Raw genomic sequence first — 21,460 nt, forward strand, 5'->3', positions numbered from 1 at the left:
CAACATCTTACTCAAAACTAGTTATTGGTAACATGCAGGGCAGCTTCTCTCACCCAAGAGAGAGCCCAAGTATTTGACAACGTTAAAAATAGTGCAAGTACTCATTAAGCTCTCTTAGGAGCAGCAGTTTTGAAAGACCAAGAACACAATGTTCTGGATTCTGTCCAACAGCAGAGAATTAAGATATTCACACTCCTCCGTCCTCTCTCTGATTTACTCCTCCAAAAAGAGGAAGCCTTGTGAGGCCACAATAAATCCAATTAGCAGAAGCCGTGTCAAATTGCAGAAAAGTCAGACTTTTCAGATAATTTTCATATGGTAATCCTCTAAGAAGCATCAATGCTTTTTTTTAAAAAAAGTGCTAACTAATCCCAGAGATATCCAATCCACATAATTAAGATTTTTAAAATAAGAGTGTGGATTTTGCAAAAGGTATTTTATCCTGATGTAATTTTTAAAAAAAAAAAACCCTACATGAGAACGCATTTAAATAGTGAGCTGTTTTCTAATCAAGTTTGTAACACCTGAATATAAAGGCAGACTTCAAATGTTATTGCTCTTAGGTGAAGAACACTTAAAACCAAAAAGCAGATGAAAATCTAAAAGCAACGAACAATCTGAAAGAGAAGCCAGAACAACGTTTGACACTTATCAAGAAGACTTCCTTGTCTGAAATGCTTGCTTATTTAGATATCATTGCAACTAATGCAAGGGTATAATTTTTATTAATCTGATATGCCTCTGGAAGTTTCATTAAATATTATTTTACTGTCCATAGAAGAAAGGAGAGGCATAGAGAGGGTAAACAAACAGCAAACTTCTGCCATGATCAAAATGGCCCAAGTCATTCATATCAGGAGAAGATGGAGGGGCTCTACTCGATTCCATTTTCAGCCCCATTCTCCACCAACAGGAATAACTCACAGCTAGCCTGGAAAAGAAACTTTAAATAAATGGTAATCGATGAACTAGTCATTCTAAACTTGATTCTAGCCATGGATTATAATGCAGCATCCCACTGTAACCAAGGGAACATTTAGAAAATTCACACATACAAAATGGTTGAACCAAATTATAACCTTTATATTAGCCTTTACAATTGTTTCAGCCACTGAACATATGACAACAGCTCTAATGTAACACCTTTCTCAGGCTTAATCTTATTCCAAAATAAGACAATTGTCTTACAATCTTGAGTAAATATATTTTGTGAAAAGTCTTCCCATTCAATATATAATTGCATGTTGTAAGCTTCCATAAGCGTAACATATCAACATTTATTCAACCAAATATCTACTACAGACAAATTTTAGCCCAATTTTTGTCAACAATAGTCTTTCTGTCATGATCAAGTTTCTCACAAGATACTTGCGTGACTTTTTCTCATAATTTTTCTCCTCAGGACCAACATAAAATCTTATATTTTATATTTCAAAATTTTCCCAGTTGCATCAAAAGTCTGTTGCGGATACCTTTTTGCAATCAAACATTCCTACCACACATGAAAGAGTGTGCCCACCTATTTCATGCATTTCCAACTGAGATCAGAACCTTAACAATCATTTAACTAATCTGTCATATAGTAGATTCTTTATACCTCTTACGCCTATTTTCTTCAACTCCAACATTCATAATGAGATATTTTTATGTAATTCAAACCAGGCTTTTTCTGAAATAGTAAATGATAAATCTTTTCTCCATTTACAAACCTTCATGGTTTTACTCCAGCCAAAATAAAATGTATTCTGACTGCAAGCCCTTTCAGTTTGGCAACCTGAGCTAATACCTGTTCAAATTTGTTTCATCTGGAGATACTGATATTTTGGGCAGAGATCAGACACAAAATGGGATCAAGCAGTATGTTATCAACCAATCCTTTTAATAAAGCCATAAACCTTCTAAATCTAGCTTTTAACCAAACCTCAAAATTCTCTGTCTTTCTTGCTTCTGTAAAACTCCTTACTTCTAATTAACTGCATAACAGATTAATAATCTTATAATAATCATGAAGAGTCTTCAATGACACTCTACATTTTCTACTCTACATTTTCACCTGCTGAAAATCACGGTGTAACTAGCCAGTGATGTAAATCAACAGAACTTGAAGTAACAAGTGTTTTTAGCTTGATGTGGAAAATACTGGGGGGGTGCTGATAAGTTATGGGAACAGTTTTTAATAAAATACCAACACAGTAGTACACATTAAACACTTCTAAATTAATAGGCATTTCCCTATTTCAGTGCAAACAGGTGATTCCTGCTTTAAGAACAAAGGGTAAAAGGCAGCTACCTAGAAACTCTACTATAGCTGCACATTCTCTGTTTATCAGTTGAGACCAGGTTTTGCCCAATGAGATTTTGCTTCATATGTCACAGAAGCCACTAAAGCCCCAAAAAGCAATAGATGTAGTGGCTGCTCTATTCTTATAAAACTGAAGGAAGTTAGCCTTTATTCCCAACCCTATAAATCTATGTCATGATCAAGCTATGAGACAACCTTCCAAACTGTAACAATATCTTCTTTGCATGCTACTATACATATAACAATACCAAAGGCCCATATTGCACACAGGAGGAGGTAACATCCTCACAGAGAAAGCCTATTTAAGCTTTGGGGTACATGTTCCATTCATCTATGGAAAAAAATGATTCACTCTTGACTTTTTGTCATCAGCATTGGACTAGAATAAATCTTCAATTAAAATGTAGACTGAGTCCAGGCAACCTGTATATTACATATAGGTTTTTTTCTGCACAGGAATAATGGTCTAAAATAAGGCTGATTTACAGCCTATTCCTGACCCGAAAGGAGGAATGTCCTTAGGAGGCCAGGAAGGATCTGCGCCAGTGTTCATGCCCCCTGCACTGGCACCTGTACCACTTACGCCATCCAGAGTGGCATGGATGCCAGCAGGGGGGACGACCCAGACACCATCCTTTGGCACTGCCACAGCAGCGCCGCCCAGGGAGTGCCAGTAGGCAGCTTCCTGACCCCTTTTGCCCCGGATATGCCGACTAAAAGAACAGTGTTGCTGCACCAACTTTTTGATGGTGCTAGCTTTATGATGGTGCAGCCTCGCTGTTTTCAATGGGACAAATTGCCCCATTTTTAAAAAAAAAAAAAAACCCACCAAAAAACACAACCCTTTAAAAGGCTTTTTAAAGCCTTGTGGCAGCCGGGGAACAACTTTGGAGGCACCGCAGTCCCCGGCCATGCTGTCCCTGGCCGCCGAAAGCTTGGGAATGAGCTGTTAGAAGTGTTAAGCTTGATAAATCAATAGTTGCTTTCAGTGCAATTACAGTGGATGAAAATACCACCTGCACAATGACTGGTCTTAAAAGATGCTTTGTGAGCAGGGTTCTATTGGAGAATGGGGGCCATCGGTGGGCAGGTTTATACTCAAACTTTCGGTCTCAGAACTACTAAACTCCAAATGTGAATTACACACACACACACACACACACACACACACACACTACAGGACCCCAGCCCCCTCAGGATCCTGCTGCCTACCTTAGCTCAAACACACACCCTCCTTTTGAAGTAAAGCAAAGGAGCTGCCATGCTGACTACAATAGTCTGGCATGCTATTGTGCTTGGTACATGAGCTGGGTATTGCCTACTCACATATTAGGCACCAACATTATTTTTAAAGGAACAAGTAAACTCATTAATTTGTTCTTTGGTCAACTTTTCACAAGCTTACACATCTGCATAACATGGCCTGTTCCAATATAATGTCCTTCACCCAGAAAACTTCACTAGATCTAGTAGGATATTTGTCCTTTTTACTAAACATGTCTTTAATGTTCATCTGAATCTTCATCTAAATCTTCAAAGATGTAAAACCAGTAGTTCAAGCTGTATTTGTTTTAACACAGCAAAACTAAATCGTGTGCTTTGCTCATTAGTGCAAGAAAGTTAGCCTCAATGTACAGAATATTTTTCAAGACATACATTGAGCAAGAAACAAGGAGTTTGCTGAGCTAATAGCAAACAGATATACCAGACTGCTAAACTATCTCTACAATTGAGTATGTTCTCAACTATTTTTCTAACATAGTTGCATGTGTCAAGTTCTGTACTGCTATACATCACTGGGTCTGTATGAAGAGCTGGAATCCAAGACTGACCATGGCTTCCACCTAGACTAGACTTTTCTTCCAACACAACATCATAGAGTATGATTCCCCCCTCACCTTCTGTGGCAGCCTAAAATGCCCCCCCACAGCAGGAGATGGACAAATTGTACTCTATGAGCAGAATCCTTGTGCCCATGAAAAGATTAGTTTGGATCTGACACATTAAGAGGGCTCTAGTGCTCTTATTAAAGACAGAGATTTTTCTTAGGACCCAGAAATATTAGTTTAAGAGCATATTATCATCATTTTTGTTTCAATCCCATCTTTGCACTTCAGAGAACACGCCTGATTCATGGAGGAGAGGGGTATTCATGGCTATTAGTTAGAATGGATACTAGTCATGCTGCATACCTATTCTGTCTAGTATCAGAGGAGCATGCCTATTATTTTGGGTGCGGTGGAACACAGGCAGGACGGTGCTGCTGCAGTAGTCTTGTTTGTGGCTTCCTAGAGGCACCTGGTTGGCCACTGTGTGAACAGACTGCTGGACTTGATGGGCCTTGGTCTGATCCAGCAGGGCCTTTCTTATGTTCTGATTAAAGACAGGTAGTACAGAAGCAACAGTGAAGCTTCCCTATAGCCACTTCTGCCAACAAGTCAGCAACATTCCTTATGTTCCCGTTTCTGGCTTTTATCAAAGGGAGGCCATGTAATGGAGACATACTCCTACATCAGTTCAGAACAATCCCTTTTTAACAAAATAAAAGCTGACAAAAATTACAACAGAAGAGGTATTACCGTTACTATTCCTCTATAACAGTTTTTAAAGTTCCTTTCAGTATACTAAAAGTCCAAATTACTATTTTTTATCCAGCTGGGTTTTCTTAAAGGCAGTGGTTCTCAAACTTTAACAAGCCAGGGACACCCTAATTTGATTTTAAAGTGTCACAGATCTCCCCTTGCCCGCCTCTCTTCTCTCAGTTTACCATATGCTAGACAGCCCCCTTTCAAAGTAAGCATCAAGCCACATTTGACACATAGAGGCCTCTGTTTTCTAAACAATATACTGTGGTTGATGTGATCCTCCCTTTAAACGCAAGTTTAAATAAAATGTTTGTATTGTCTTTACATAGTCTACAAGAAGAAGTCTCAGAGGGAAGCTGATTCTATAGCGCCACAGCTCAAAAGGCCCTAACACAACTTCTAATCACTCTCATCCCTTGGAAGAAGGGATTTTGTGCCACAGATAGCAAGAAGATTCTAGATCAGTTAAGCACTTCTAGCTCGAGGCCATCTGAACAGGAGGGGAGAAGAGGCCTCAAAAAACGCTCAGCGCTGCTCACAGAAACAGAAAACGACAGTGCGTCACAAAACAAACAAAAAACAGCAACTCCTGAACTTCTGGGATTCAGCTGAATAGTGCCATTGGAAAAAGAGTCAAGCCCAGTTCTGTTTTATAGAACTGGCAAAACTAGCATGATTCGTCAGAGCCATGCAACCAATTATGAGCTTTTAGGGCTGAGTTATTGCGTCTCAGCAACTCATCAGTGCATTTCTGATTATTGCTCTGTGGCAATCTGAGAAGATAGAGGTCTTCTGATCTTCAAAAGAGGAGGCAACCAATTCCATCCCCTTCTGCTGACAGACCCCAGTTTCAGAAACATTGTTTTTAAAGGTTACCTTTTGAAAGGGAGCACAAGCCTGAAGTGGGACCCCCGCACCATCAATCAGGGTTTAGAAAATTTACTTCCACAGCATGGCATAAACTGGGCAAATAATAACAAACAGATAGCCAAAGACCTGTAAGAACCCAACCTGCACCTCTACCAAGTAAGTTCTGTAAAGCAATTACATAACATACTAGGTAGATTTTATTGATGAAAATTTGTGAAACCTTGCCTGCTGCCCTACCAATACTGACTGAATACATGCTGCTGGAGTGACCTCAGGCATATCTGCAGGACCGCCTCTCTCTCTCTATGCTCCTCTATGACAGCTTTGCTCATCTGAACAGGGCCTTCTGCGGCTGCCACCCTGCAAATAGTAAAGATCAACAACTGCCCATACACATGCATTCTCTACTGTGGCCCCTGACTTATGGAATGGCCTCCCTGACAAGGTTCAGAAGGCTCCCGTTCTCCTTTCTGCTAACTATACAAAGCTGAGTTGTTCAGGAGGGCCCTTTTGTACAAGTAATAGGGCTCCACTGTAATTTCAGCTAAAGAAATGTTTGACAATACGAAGCAAAGCTGGACACAATCAATCAAAAGCCACTTTTCTAATTTTACTTTTTTGGGGGATGTTTAACAGTTAGTGGATCCAGTGAGATAACAACGTTCTAATTTTTTCCTCAGAGCCTTTGAGGGAAGGTCTGGTTTTGGGATTGGAGGTACGGCCTGAAGCATGGTCTGACCACTATCTACTCAAGGCAAAGGTGAAAGCAGTCCTGACATCCCACTGGAAACAGGGTCTGGTTAAAATGGTATGCCAATGGAGACTCACGGATTCTACTGAATTCCTGAACCCTGGGGTGGAACCTGGCCCTCTGGATTACCATGTTACATAGCACATTAGAAGACCTATAAAGTGGAGGTGACAGCAGCAAAAAATGTTACTTCTCTGCTACTACTACGTAAGATAGTTCACGACAATCCCAATTATTCAAGGTAGCTCAGCAACTGCTGATTCCAACATCTGAGCCTTATTGTTTCAGGGACAGACAATTGTGATACTTTTGCAAAGATTTTTTGCTGATAAAATATTATTTGTTCCAAACTGGATACTGGTTGTAAAACAGGCCAACCAGAAGAAATTCCTTAAATACCAGCTGGTCTTTCTGTACACCATTTTGACCCAGTTTTTGGGACAGATGTTGACAGGATCCTGGGAACTGCACCTTAGATCCTTGCCCATCCTGGCTGGTAAAATTATGTAAGGATCACATCAGCAATATCTATAATAAATCATTTGCTAACCCAGGGCACCTTTCCTGGGCCTCTCAAAGAAGGAGCCATCTGTCCACTACTAAAAAAACACCCCTACAGAAAAATGATGTAGCCAATTGTTATGGATGAGAGGCAGAGAGGCAAGAGATGCTGTGACAGTTATGGTGATGGAAGAGGACACTGGCCTCCCTGTGATGGGAAGAATGTGGGAAATGTGCCCTTTTCAGGATAGAGAGCACCGTTTACAACTAGAAGGGAAAATAAGCTAGCTCTTTGATGTGTCAACGTCTCTTGCTCAGAGGGTCCATGTTCTGGTGGAGTTGAGCTTCAGGACATGGCACCCAGATTGGCTATGGTCCCTGGAGTCCATGTTGGGAAGGTCCTGAAAAGGGGAGCTCTCTTTGTTTGGGGTTCACTGGCTAGTTCACATGCAGACTCACTCGCTGTGTGTGGTGTTGGCTGAGATGACAGAGCGGAATGATGCTAAAGATGTTTGCATGTGCTTCCAGGAAGGGGAGCATCATACAACTAACCAAGACCAAATATGCCATGGAATGTAAGAACATTTAGTAACATTTCTCTAGTTTATTTTGCTTGGTGTACCTAGTCATTTCTTGAAGTACCCTGATTTTGTGCCTTGTAGAAATAAAGTGGTTAAGCTAGGAAAGTCTGTACACTTCCTTACCCACCTGCCTTGGCTATCCCCCATCCTTTTCAATCTCTATGGAAAGCCCTTATGACAAATCACTCATAGTTTTGGGATTGGCTGTCATCAATATGTCAACAATATCCAGCTCTACATATCCTAATCCAAATCTCCTAGTGATGAGACAGAAACTCTGAATAGCTGCCTGACTGCTATGGTTAACTGCCTCAGATTGAACAAATCGAAACGAAACCCTGGAAAAGCAGAGGTAATGGTGGTTCAGCAGAGACCTTAAGGATGTTGTGCTGCCCACTTCCAACAGGGTTCAGCTGACCCTTTCTAACTCAGCTAAGAGCCAAGGAGTTCTACTAGATCCAACCCTACTGCAGGAGAAGCAAGTCAAAGCAGCTGCAAAAAACCGCTTTCTTCCAACTCAGTATGGCCACCCCACCTTGACTTGGCTGATCTGGTCAACTGGATCTATGCCACAGTAACACCAAGACTAGACTACTCCATTGTATTTTACATTGTCTCTTCTCAAAATCAACTCAGAGGCTCATGCGGGTGCAAAATGCCACAGCTCGACTATTACTGGAAACTAGATGGAGCATGCCCATTACTCCCATTCTGCATCAGCTGCCCATCAGTCACTGGACTCAATTTAAGGTGTTGGCTATCAAATACAAATCCTATCTGCAGGACCACATCTACCCATATCTGCAGAACCACATCTACCCCTATGGTTCACCACAACAAATTCACTTATCTGAGCAGGGAGTTCTGCAGGTGCCAATGTGCAAAATCAGTAACTGCCAGTACCTGTGCATTCTGTGTTGTGGTCCCTACCTTATCAAATGGACTGCCTGATGAGGTAAGGAAGGCTCTCTCTCTTCCAGCTTTCCATCAACTATGAAAAACTGAATTATTCAAGAGTACTTTTCTACACAGCTAATAGGGTTGTACTGTAACAAAAAGGTTCAGAAAGATACTTGGGCAAAGGGTTACGGACTGTCATCTATACTACTGTGTATAGTTCATACTGTCTGTTGCTATAAGTAAGATTCCACTACAATTCTGCACCATTTAACACATGTTAATACTTATGCTTTGCTACAGTTCTGTTTCAGATTTCTGGTTGATTCCAGATTTCCACAATCTAAATCCTATTGCACTGTTTAGTGGATGCCCTGTCCTGTTGATTGACTTACACTATGCAATCCACCTTGAGCCCCAGTGAGAAAAATAAAGGACATAAATAAAATAAAATTTTATGACACAAACAATAATCAGGTCTACTGGAACACTAAATTAAGGAAAACATGTAATAAATTCAAATGTAACATAACGTCATATCTACAAAAATTCATTTCTACAGTATTAGCCATTTAAGTCAGCCATTGCTATGGCAATATTAAACAGCTTTCAAAGGCAAAGAAATCTGCAGCTTTCCAACCCGACTGTTTATGGACTGTTATAGAACTTGGCTCAGAGCAGTCTGTATAAAAAAGGATAAATCAAGCTGACTCACAGCATCTGAGTGGGAAGACATCAATATATAAATCAAATCCTAATGTTTTTTAGCGTGAATATTGTGTCTCATCCCAGAGATGCCAACTCAGCTTTCCACATGAAAATCTTAGGACTCCTAGTGATTTAAAATAAACTGCTTACTGAGCACTTTGCATCAGGATGAACTACAACAGTTGCTGCCACTCCCTTCCTTTAAGGAGCAACATGACACTTCTTGACTTTGGGACAGCAACTAAAACAATCCAATCAATTTACAATTTGACTGATAAGAGATTTTAAAAAACCATTTTGTAGTCACCATCAATTTAATTTTACTAGCCTCTTAACTAAAACAAAGGATGCTTTTGGTGCAATCCTGTACTCAAATAAGTCCACATGGTACCCAAGAACAGGATTGCAGTGTGTTAATATTTTTTTTAAAAAAAACATAAGCTATTCAGCTTGCTAAAAGAGAACAACAACTAATGACGACTCCCCTTGAATTTACCCAAAATATTAAAACAAGACTGAATAAACCCAAGTTTTAATTCCTTTGACATACTCACTGTACTGCCAATATACATTCTCCCCAAAACTGTGACCTTCAGCACACTTAACTATATTTAAGATGTACCTGTCAGTTTAATCCTCCCAACATTCAAATGTTAATGCACACTATAAAAATACCAGAGTAAAGCATTGTAAAGGAACCACCATTCTACCTGCAGAATAACTTTAAACATAGTGTTGAACTCTTGGCATGTCTTCAAGGGAAACACACTGAAGCCTATTTAATATGCTATAATTATTGTAAACCAGCAGTTCTGCATCAGATACACTCAGCACGTTTTTATCTATCACTTCCTGAATGGTTAGCACAACTCCCATGTTTCCCAAGCTTGTTTAATCATATGTATCGAATCTTGTAATTTAGGACTGAACACCAATACTATCCATGGTATTATTTATTATTAATTTATTCCTTGTTACCACTATTGCTTATTTATTTATTGCTAATGGTATGCAGAAAGCAGATGTACTCAAATGGCTTGTAACCTACATTCAGAAAACAAAGATGAGTTTAGCAGATGTGTTCCAAAGAAGACTGGAAAGGAGAGGGAAGATCAGAAAGGATTCAGGACCAATCTATAAGAACTGGCTGGAAAACAGATATAGTTTTAATGTCAGCATAAACTGGAAAGGACAGAAGTGGAAAATGCTGCAAGCTAGATTTAGCAACCTCTGGATCCAGGAAGAAATTTACTCCAGGGTAGCAAATATTTCACCAGGGCTGCATACCTCAGAAACACAACAGTACTGTCAATCCAATCATAGCGAAAAGGGAAAAGTTGGAAAAGTTTCCATATTTGGAAAAGAGAAAAGATGGTTTAGGAGGTTCTCTCATTCCCATGTTCATTTCAAGATACTGATGGAGTAAGAACATAAGAAAAGCCATGCTGGATCAGACCAAGTCCAGCAGTCCGTTCACACAGTGGCCAGCCAGGTGCCTCTAGGAAGTCCACAAACAAGACATGTGGTTTTTGGAATGAGAGAAATGAAAGACAAGGTTTTATTCAAAAATGTGCATGAAGTTTTTTATGTAAAATAGTCCACAGCATTAGATAATGATAATTCCTATGGTATGTTGTAGACATACATTTTCAATATTTTTGGTAATGTAAATAATTACCAACAATTATATTTGATAACGATACTACATTATCAAAGAGCAGGTTTTTTTTTTAATGTTATGGAGTTTAACTTGTGTGGAACACAGGCAGGACAAAGCTGCTGCAGTCGTCTTGCTTGTGGGCTTCTTAGAGGCACCTGGTTGGCCACTGTGAGAACAGACTGCTGGACTTGATGGACCTTGGTCTGATCCAGATGGCCTTTCTCATGTTCTTAAACTTAACCAAATATGATAGTAGTCCTACCATCCCCTGGTGACTGTGTGTGTTTCTGTCCAAATAATACGCTTTCTCCTATTTGTTTCCTATCTTCATCTTCCTTTTTTCTACCTTTCAGATGGCAAAAATTAAAGTTACATGAGTTATGGCAGGACAGGGTGCAGCTGTGTGCAACTCTTTCTCAAGTACTAGGTACACTTGCAATTGTTCTGATATATATCCATTTTATATGTTAACTAATTTATACATTATGCATTTCTTGTTGTTAAATCAGTACAATAAGTTTGTACTGATACATACAATAAGAGAAGTTAGTACTGCATAAATTTCAATTTCCCCACAAAACATGGGTTAAAAAAACATCCCCCCGTGGCTTCAAAATGTCCAGAAATTTTACATCTCTAGCTGAGAAGTATTCATGCAAGAGAAACTATGTTCAGAGTTTGAACAATCTGGAAATTTTAAAAATTATCCAGTTTGAGGGTAATCTACTTTTTTCCAACAACAAATGGCACAAAAGCACATACCATCATGCCATGTTAGGTCCCACGTAATTCAAAATTAAATGTTAAACCCTAAAAATGGTAGCATGACAAGAATCTTCTGCAATATCAACAGACAACCAACCTAAAAGTGATTACCAAAACTAACATGATGTGACCACCTCTATCCAGCAGAAATGAATTTAGATTTCATACAATCCTTGTTGTCCTATAGCAGATCATGGTCAGTTTTAGGATATAATAGTATCTGGGATAATGCTATGATTCCATAATCTAATCTGATTCTAATAATGCCGCACTAAAAATGGGGTTATAGTATCAATGTCTTAATTTTGCAGACCCAGATACTACTATACTGAAATGGGCCAGGAATGGTAGGAAAGTATCACAAATGCCAGGCTGGTTTGGACCAGCATCTGCAATTTGTATAAGTATGAGAAAAGGCTTCTATAAAATCATCTATCAGCAGTATCTCACACCAGTCTTAATAAACAGCACCTCCCTCTTGACCACCCCAGGGTAACCTGGTAAATTACAAGGGGGGAGGGGTTGACATTAAAAAGGGGCCCTCATGTTCAATTGGTACAGCCAAAACATGGTCACGCTAAGAAGTCTTACTTTTCTATGAGCTGGAAAAATTTTTTTTACTACTGGCATAGAGTTTGAACAATTGTGCAGTATTATAATTTTGAAACATTCTTCGTTGACTTTCATGTAAATGATGACTTTATACAGTAACTAGTACTATGAAAGGAAAAATGCTTTTGCTCCATGTAAGATATACGTAAGAATGTATGGTTAGTATAAGTTTGCCTGTATGCAGTGTTCAGTTACTGGATGAGTTTTATATAATGAACTGTTTCCCTATCTTTTCTTTTTACTAATAAGCAGAAATTAAACAATAAATGAAAGAATAAATGGGGGTTACTGCATTATGTATTCCCAGCGATGTATTAAGAGTTTGAAAACGTTATAAAAAATACTGTTTGCACTTTCTGTGTATTCCTACCGATGTATTAAGAGTTTGAAAATGTTATAAAAAATACTGTTCACACTTTGGCCCCTTTAGCTGTGAAGGTGTCTTCCAAAAATTTTTTAGCCATGGTATCCAAAAACCCCTTTAAAGCGATTTTTTTTATATTACATTTTCAAACTCTTGATACATTGCTGGGAATACATAATGGGGTAACCCCCAATAAATGAAAAAAGCCAAGCTCAAACACGTTCCCCAAGGGCTTTGCATCTCCCCCCCCTCCCCGTTTACTTATGGATACTCCTATAACAAGAATATATCACTGTTTGTCAAGCCTCATGATGCCTTCATCAATATATGGCCCCATCTATGGATTCTTAAATCCAGACACTGAGGCCACGGACAGACAAGACAGATCTTTCTATAAACCTGAGAAAGGCCCCAGGTTTGCAGGAAAATTTGAAATCTAGAAAAATATACTGGGTGTGTGCGTGCTTAACCCTACCAAATGATCAGAGGAGTGTCTGTAGCTTTAAGAAACATGTCAACAGCTTAAATCCTTAATTTCTCCCAGTAAAAAAACAAGGGGAGAAGCCAAGACCCTTTCCTGGGTAGTTTTCATCTTTGAAGGAGGACTCACTGGGGTCAGGCCTGGAATAACCACCTGGCAACCTGATACCACCTTGACTTGCATGACTCATCCAGGATTGGCGGCTTGCTAATCTTCTACAGCAGGCACTCCAAAAAATACATTGTTGTGTTAGTGGCTACAGTTTCAGACTAGGCTTGAGAGACCCAGGTTGGAATCCCCTCTCTGCCATGGAAGTTTACTGGGCGATATTGGGCCTGTCACACACACTCACCACAACCTAACTCATGGGGTCACAGTGAGGATAAATTGGGAAGAAGAGAATGATGTAAGCTGCTTTGGGTTCCCACTTTGGAGAAAGACACAGTATAAAGGAAATACATGTAGCTGAAGATGCGGGGCAGATAAAAGATAAGTTGGTTGGAGGGTGGGAAGGAAAGAAGGAAGCAGACAGTGGAAATAGTGTGGGGAGGTGATACAGAGGAAAAGTGAGGTAACCCCCACAAGACCTTGCCAGTTCCCCAACACACAAGTGGGCCCATTTCAGGAGGCACCATGCAACCTGATCTGTTTTCCTGAGGCTACCAGGGAGGGAAGGAGAGACAGCTGAAGACTGGACAGCAGATAAAGGTATGTTTGCTGGTGGTTGGGAAGGATAGAAGGAAACAGGAAAAGGAGAGACACTATGGGTGGGGGGGCTGCCAGGGAAGGGAAAGAGGAAATAGTGGAGAAGGGTTAAATGAGAGTAACCCTGCAAGTCCTTGTGCCCCCACCCCCTTGTAAGAACTACATTCATAATCAAACAGGGTACAGGGGTAATTTGCTAGTGATAAAAAGGTATCATTTCACATTGCACACAGTACTGAAGGAACAGCAACTATGAAGCACAGTGTGAAGTCAGGATGACATCGTACCCTAATTCCAGGGACGAGTAAGAGGTCAGAATGAGGACAGGGGCAGGAACCTTTGCCATGGTGAGTAAGTTTGTAGGTGTCTATTCCTGGACACTTAAATCAAAAGATCTTTAGTGTTCAGCAACCCCTCATGACCTACACCTTATGGTGTTGCACAATCATACTTATTAAAGCTTGTCAATGATCTACTGTTCCTAACTTTATTTTGAGGCTAACTACATACTGGAAGTTTTCTCAAATACAAGACAGCAGGAGTAAAAAATACATTGTCTAAAACAACTTCCTACTGAAACAAAGCAATTTCCATAACAATATATTTTTTTGCTGCTACACTGCAATCCTAAACAGAACTGTATGGATTTAGAAGGGTGTAAACTCACCCTGACCTGGATGGCCCAGGCTAGCCTGATCTTGTCAGATCTCAGAAGCTAAGCAGGGTCAACCCTGGTTAGTATTTGGATGGGAGACCATCAAGGAATACCTGGGTTGCTGTGCAGAGGAAGGCACTGGCAAACCACCTCTGTTAGTCTCTTGCCGTGAAACCCCCCCAACAAGGGGTTGCCATAAGTCGGCTGCAACTTGAAGGCATTTTACACACACACAAACTGCTTGCACAGTCACACAGCTTCCTTTTCAGAATTTCCTCTAATGACCCTTTCTTTGTACAAGCTGTTTAAAAAGCAAACTGTTAAGTAATGGGATTGTCATGCTATTCATACTCATCCACATAAGCCAGTTTCCTATTGTTCACAGATGAGAAAGACAAATGTAAAACAGTAACAGGTACTACTGGCAGTTCCTGTGCTTTCATCTTGATAAAATGTTTGTGCATTAAAAACAAACATTGTGAGAACAAGAGTTGGTTTTTATACAGTGACTTTCTCTACCACTTAAGGAAGAATGAAACCCGCTTACAATCACCTTCCCTTCCCCACAACAGACAACCTGTGAGGGAGGTGGGACTGAGAGAGCTCTAAGAGAGTTGTGACTAGTCCAAAGTCACCCAACTGGCTTCATGTGGAGGAGCAGGGAATCAAACCCAGTTCTCCAGATTAGAGTCCACCGCCTGTTTAGAAATATGCAGCTACAGTCCAGGGATAGCAATACTGTTCAACCACAATTCAGTTCAAGTAATGAAGATGACTAGAAGTTTAATTTATATATGCAACAATGACAGCACAAAGGAAACAATCTTGCTTGGATCTTAATCACCTTTTTCGCCTATACTAGGCATGTCCACTTAGGGAAAATTTGTGATTTTCACTGGCTTCCCCTTCACTTTGACCGCTCCATTGATCCATGGGGGCATAATTTCAGGTGACACAAATGATTGCAATGAGAGGGGGGAGTCAGGAAAGTTGTGCAATTCCACGGGCACTGCATCAATTCCACACCTGTTTCTATATTATACAAGTCGACACATAATTGGATACCAACAGTTCTAATTTTATAGCTACCATCACACACCAAACCTTAAATATGTAACTTCTGTTTACTAGCAGATCATGGCAAAGCATCAACAGATAACTGTGCATTGGCATTTTGCTAGTGTGGGAGCTTCTGATGGGGGATGAACAGCAGACATCTTTGGCAGGAGGAGGTATCTGGGGGTTTAATCGGTTTTTAATCTGTAATGTTTTAATTATTACATGTAAGGGGCATTGAGCAAAGAGAAAAAGGCTTACAGATATTTTAGTAAGTAAATAAAAAGCAGGATATAAATACATTCAAGATCTCTGGTACGAAACCCAGCAAGATCTATTTTATACATTAATTTATTAATACATTGTAGAAAAATAGTCATGGCATGGGTGGCTACTGGACTCCTACAGTTCTTACATTTTAAGGGGGGAGGTAAGTATCAGTTGATGATCAATACAGTGCTGCAGTATTTCTGGCATCAAGAGTTTTGGTTAAATGTACAGCAAGCCTTGTTAAATGCTGACGTTTATTCCAACAATAAATGACTCAGATAATATCAAACAATATCCCATATGGTTCATTTCAATGCTGATTTACAGTGCGATCCTAAGGACAGTTACTCCAGTCTAAGCCCACTGAAATGAATGGGAATAGACTGGAGTAACTCTCCTTCGGATTGCATTGTAAAAGAGGAGGCTGGGCACTGTTAATTTTGAGTGGCAGAATCAAAGTTGTGATACTCAAGTGAACCATAAATCTAAGAATGTCTCATGCCCCACCATATCATCAAACTGAACACAATCAACATTTTACTACGTATAGTTCTAGACTATTAGCTTCTGTGTAAATATATGATATCCAAGAAAACTTGGATTTTTTTTTACAAAAACAGAGTAAAGAATATTAGTATTTTTCTAATATTTCCCTAGAAGTGTGAGTTACCAAAAACTGTCTCTACTAGATCTGTTAAAGCTTCCTAGTCAGGACCCACACTCTTCAAAAGGCTTTTAAATACAGTCCTAAGTGCCTACTTAAGTCTAACCCAACTGTAAAGGTTTTTTTGACAGGATAATAAGTGGAGGCTGCTGAATAGACTGAACCAGGGTTACTTCCCTCCCAACCACACCCAGTGTGACTTTCTATAAATTAGAGTGACAACTTACTGGGATTTCCTTCCAGTCTCCCCAAGAAGTGAGTGTATGTAACCCAACCATGGGGGGGGGGGGGAGAAAGCAACCACTGATTTTTGAAACTTCTTCTTGTTTCTCAACATTCCATCTATATGGACTTCAAAGCAGGTTGTGAATCCAGTATGATTCTACATCAGTTTGTGCTGTGAGCAATGCTTATTTTGCAAGGTGAATGCTCTGTCTAGGACTCGAGGATTCATTTGGATATACACATTTGCCCAGAAGCAAACCCATTAAGTTCAACTGGACTTACTCCCCCCATTTATGCATTAAAATCAGGACCTTGAACGTATCGGAATCCTTCGTCAACTCGTTCGCCTATCCATTTGAGAAACTTGCCCTCTCAAGCTGGCCTAAAAGAGAACTGTGGAAAACAATTCACAGTGGGTAGCCGTGTTAGTCTGTTTGCAGTAGTCAAAAAGGGCAAGAGTCCAGTAGCACCTTAAAGACTAACAAAAATATTTTCTGGCAGGGTATGAGCTTTCGTGAGCCACAGCTCACTTCTTCAGATACAGCTAGAATGTGAATCCATCGGTCTTTAAGTAGAGGAACAGTATGTAAATGTGAATAGCAGGCTTGATGGGATTAGGTATGATATGCAGAAGAGTCTGTGATGTCCAGGGGAGAGATGGGTGTGGAGAAATCAGCATTGGTAATGGGCCTTGAAAATAGGGGTTTGCATGACTCACTAAAGAGGATAACAACAGTAACATTTCAATTGCACATCTATTCAGAACCAAATCAAAACTTTGCAGTTGAAATGAATTCAACAAAACTGATGAACTTGATCCAGTGGTACCAGTTCTTCGAAGTCTGGGGAAAAAAATTCTGACACCTTCCACCAAATTTGCCAGCATGGTGCCATAGCCTGATCTATTGTAAATTAGTGGACAACACCGTTGAAGGGGGCCACCTCTAGCGCCCCCTTGCCTCTTAGTGCCCCCCCCGTAATCCCACCGCCCCCCCAGGGGGTGGCACTGCCCACTTGGGGAAACCATTGGTTTATAATTCACAGTGGGTAGCCGTGTTAGTCTGTCTGCAGTAGTAGAAAAGGGCAAGAGTCCAGTAGCACCTTACAGACTAACAAAAATATTTTCTGGCAGGGTATGAGCTTTCGTGAGCAGAACAATGTGGCTCACGAAAGCTCATACCCTACAAGAAAACATTTTTGTTAGTCTTTATGGTGCTACTGGACTCTTGCTCTTTTCTACCACTGGTTTATAGAATAGGAAGGAGTAAGAAGGGGGCGTGGCCGTGCCAACTGTGAACACAAAGAGCCCTACAGGTGGTCTCTTTGGCGAACCCACGTTATTGGATGCGGGGGGGGGGGAGAGAGAAGCATCACTCACTTTCGTCCTGCCGTTGATTTTGTAGTCGCCCAACTTGCCGTTGCAGTGGCGAATGAGATCGTCCATACTGTTCATGAGCTTCCCGATGGCCTTGCAGCCGGCCTCCTTCCCCTCCACCCAGGTGATCTTGTCCCCGCGGATGTCCCGCGACGAGTCGCTCTTCTGGCTGACCAGCTGCCCGTCGGTGAAGCGGCCGGTGTGGTGCAGGGCGCGCACCTCGTGCGCCACCTGCCCGCCCAGCTCCTTGCCCAGGAACTCGTCCACCACGCAGATGCCGTGCTTGTTCATGCAGGGCACGATGTACTCCAGCGCCAGCCGCTGCGGCACCAGCGACTTCATCTGCCCGTTGGGGCGCAGCGAGGCGCCGGCCGCCACGCGGGGGCCCCCGCTGTACAGCAGCAGGCCGCCTTCCCCGCCCGCCGGCGCCGCCGCCCCGTCCTCCTCTTCCGGCCCTCGGGCCTCCGGCGCCGCCTGGCCCACGTGGTTATCGGCGACTACCGCCACCGCGGCCTCTTCCGAGCTGGTGTCCGGCCGCGGCTGGGCAGGCGCCGCCTTCTTTGCAGCTGCTGCTGCTGCTGGTGGTGCGGCCGCGCCTTCCTTGCAGACCACGCAGCCGCCTCCTGCTGCTGCCGCCTCCGAATGCTGAGCGGGGCCCTGCGGGGGGCGGGGGGCGGCGTCGCCGCGGTGGGCGGGGTCGCCTCGTTGCTCCGCAGCGCCCCCTGCTGCCCCGCCGCCGCCGCTCCCCCGGCAGATGAGCTTGTGCTTCTTCCAGTCCTGCCGCTGATGCTCCTTGCTGCAATAGAAGGAGCTGCGGCAGCGGCCGCAGCGCAGCAGGTCCTCCATCTTCCCGCACAGCTCGCAGTACTGCCGGTCCCGCTCGCTGCTGGCGGTGCCGCCGTTGCTGGTGCCGCCGCCGCCGCCGCCGCCTTGTCCTGCCCCGCCACTCCCACCGCTGTCATTGGCCATCTTGTCGCGTTCCCCCCCCCCCGCCGCCTTCTCCCCCTCAGGCCGGCCCGGGTCCCTCCGCGGCCTCGGTGGAGGCCAGGCCGCCCTCACTGCATCATGGCCGCGCCCGGCCGGAGCCGCCGCCTGGTGGGCGGAGGGCGGCCGCCCCGGGCCCTCGCGCCGCCCGCCCTCGCTCTCTCTCCCCTCAGCCGCTCCCCAGGCTCATAGCGGCCGGGCGAGGGGCGGAGGGGGGGAAGAGCCTCCCGGCGAGACGGCCCCCCCCTCATTCAACCCGGAGGGGAAAGCCTCCCTTCGCCGCCGCTCCCCTCACGCGCTCCAGCCGCTGCGGCCGCCCGAGCCGAGGCGGAGGGGGCGGAGTTTGCGCCGCCACTCTCCGGCTCCGCTTTGCACGTACGCCACTTCCAGGCGAGCCAGCTGGAGGAGGGGGGGGCGCGCGCCGGTGGGCGGGGCCGCGAAAGAGGGGAAAAAGGGGGGTGCCGCGCGCAGGCACCAACCGTCGCTTCTGTGGAACGGGGGGCGGGGCTTGGGAGGGTGACGGCGCGCGCTGCGGCGGCGTGGGCTCTCGAGCGTCTCTCTCTCTCTCTCTCGCTCAGAGAGCGCGGCCGCGTGGCCAGCGTCGCAGGGGAAGACCCGACCAGAGAGGGATCGACTCTATAAAGCCGTGGTTCCCAACCGTTATTTTTGACCAGGGACCACTAGGACTTTTTTATTCGGTGCAGGGACCCCAAGGTTCAAAATAAGAAGTTCCCAGAATTTGAAAATAAACTTTAATCATCACTGTTAGTTCAACATTAAACTTAGAATAATAGTTGAATGTGGCTTTTTTTATGATAGAAAACTTTTAATTGAAAAGATTAATTTATTACGGGTTTATAACTTTGTTTCGCGGACCTTAATTTAGTTCTCGCGGACTAATTAAAATAATAACACCAGTGTTGCACCAGGCAGAAGGAGGCTCCGGTATCTCCAAAGATACCGCATAGCACACGTGCCGCGCCAGCCCCCCCCCCTTCATCGTGTCCTTTGTTTTTGATTTACTTAACCGGACCGTTGATGATAATACGCTTTTAAAGCCCTAAAATGCGTTTAGCTCGGTGTACAAGCCGCATTGTTTGGATTAGATCAGCGTGTTCAGGTAGTAGTCAGATCCGTGGGACTCATTGTGGCCCGCCTTACTGCCGGGCCCTATGTTGTAAAAGCAGCATGTGACGAAAGTTGGTCCCATTGCTGTAAACCAATTGAATTTTGTCAGACTTCCCAGTACAAATACATAGGGGTCAGATGTGCATGGAGCAGCCAGATGGGAAAATAGAGATGGAGTATGAATAATGGTGTCTCTTCAACGGGATGTTCACAATTCTTTAGGGTAAAGTTGGCCTTGGAATTTATTTCCATGTCAGACAGTGTGGTTTGTCGTTGCCTCCCAAAAGCTGTTTTATGGTGGCACTCACTAGTTCTCAAAATTCCAGAAGTGCGCACAAGATCAGCAAGATTTGCGACCTCTTGAGCTGAAGCTGAATTTAATGTGGACCTTTAAGGTTCCCCGTCTTTGCCTTGGCTTCAGTCTATAGTCCTGGGCAGATCCCAGTCTAATATACTCTTCTCCCTGACATGCTAGTTTTCCTTGGCCAGGGAGAATGTTAAGGCAAGTGAACCCACGCATAGTCCTGCAAATTAGGCATTGTATTGTACGATTTGTCTGCATGTGAAAATTGGGTACTTTTATCTGATCACATCAGGCCTTCTGCCTAAAGCCGGAATTACAGTAACATTTGATTACTCAAATATATCTATCTATCTATCTATCTATCTATCTATCTATCTATCTATCTATCTATCTATCTATCTATCTATCTATCTATATAAACGTCTAGAAAGGTAACTGTCACGAGTGCAGGGAAAAGACACCAGTTTTATTTATCTACTTAGACAATATTATTATAAGTTGTAATAACAGCAATAGCACTTGACTATATGAGTTCATTTTCCAATTATATATAGATAGCTAGAGAGAGAGACTCCCATCCTAGATATACATTCCGGGCAGTAAACCCTACTGAATAAAATGGGATATGTCTGAGTAAACCTGTTTAGGATTGCTTCTAAAATTTCCTACCAAAGCATCCCTTATCTACATAGGGCAAACAGCAAAAAAATAAATCGACAAACAATGGAAACCAGCAGTCATCAATCTACAAGGCCTGATTGTTCAGAATGAATGCCTTGGTATGGCTCATACATAGCGGTCCAGAATATTTAAGAATAAACTAATACTTTTATCTGGAGTTGTTCTAGCTGGAATGACTATGATCAACCGGTAAATAAAAGAGAACTTCAAAGGGAGATTCCAGCATGACATTGCTAAATTAGAACTCATCCGCAAATTTGATGGTATTTGTTTAGAACTCAATTAAGACAATGGTTTCCTTTCACACTGCAGGTGTGAGATTAACTCAGCAAAAGT

The 21,460-nt window shown here is 42.7% G+C and overlaps 1 protein-coding gene across 1 annotated transcript in view; it reads right to left on the minus strand.

Moving 5' to 3' along the window:
• EGLN1 (egl-9 family hypoxia inducible factor 1) overlaps positions 1 to 18,996 on the minus strand; it is a 34,201-nt gene extending 15,205 nt beyond the window's left edge. Inside the window, exon 1 of the mRNA XM_056852502.1 lies at positions 18,031 to 18,996. Coding sequence (XP_056708480.1) covers positions 18,031 to 18,996 — 966 coding nt within the window. The remainder of the gene's footprint in view (positions 1 to 18,030) is intronic.
• Between the last annotated feature and the right edge of the window lie 2,464 nt (positions 18,997 to 21,460).

The sequence above is a fragment of the Euleptes europaea genome, chromosome 7, assembly GCF_029931775.1.
Source record: "Euleptes europaea isolate rEulEur1 chromosome 7, rEulEur1.hap1, whole genome shotgun sequence".
Lineage (NCBI taxonomy): Eukaryota > Metazoa > Chordata > Lepidosauria > Squamata > Sphaerodactylidae > Euleptes > Euleptes europaea.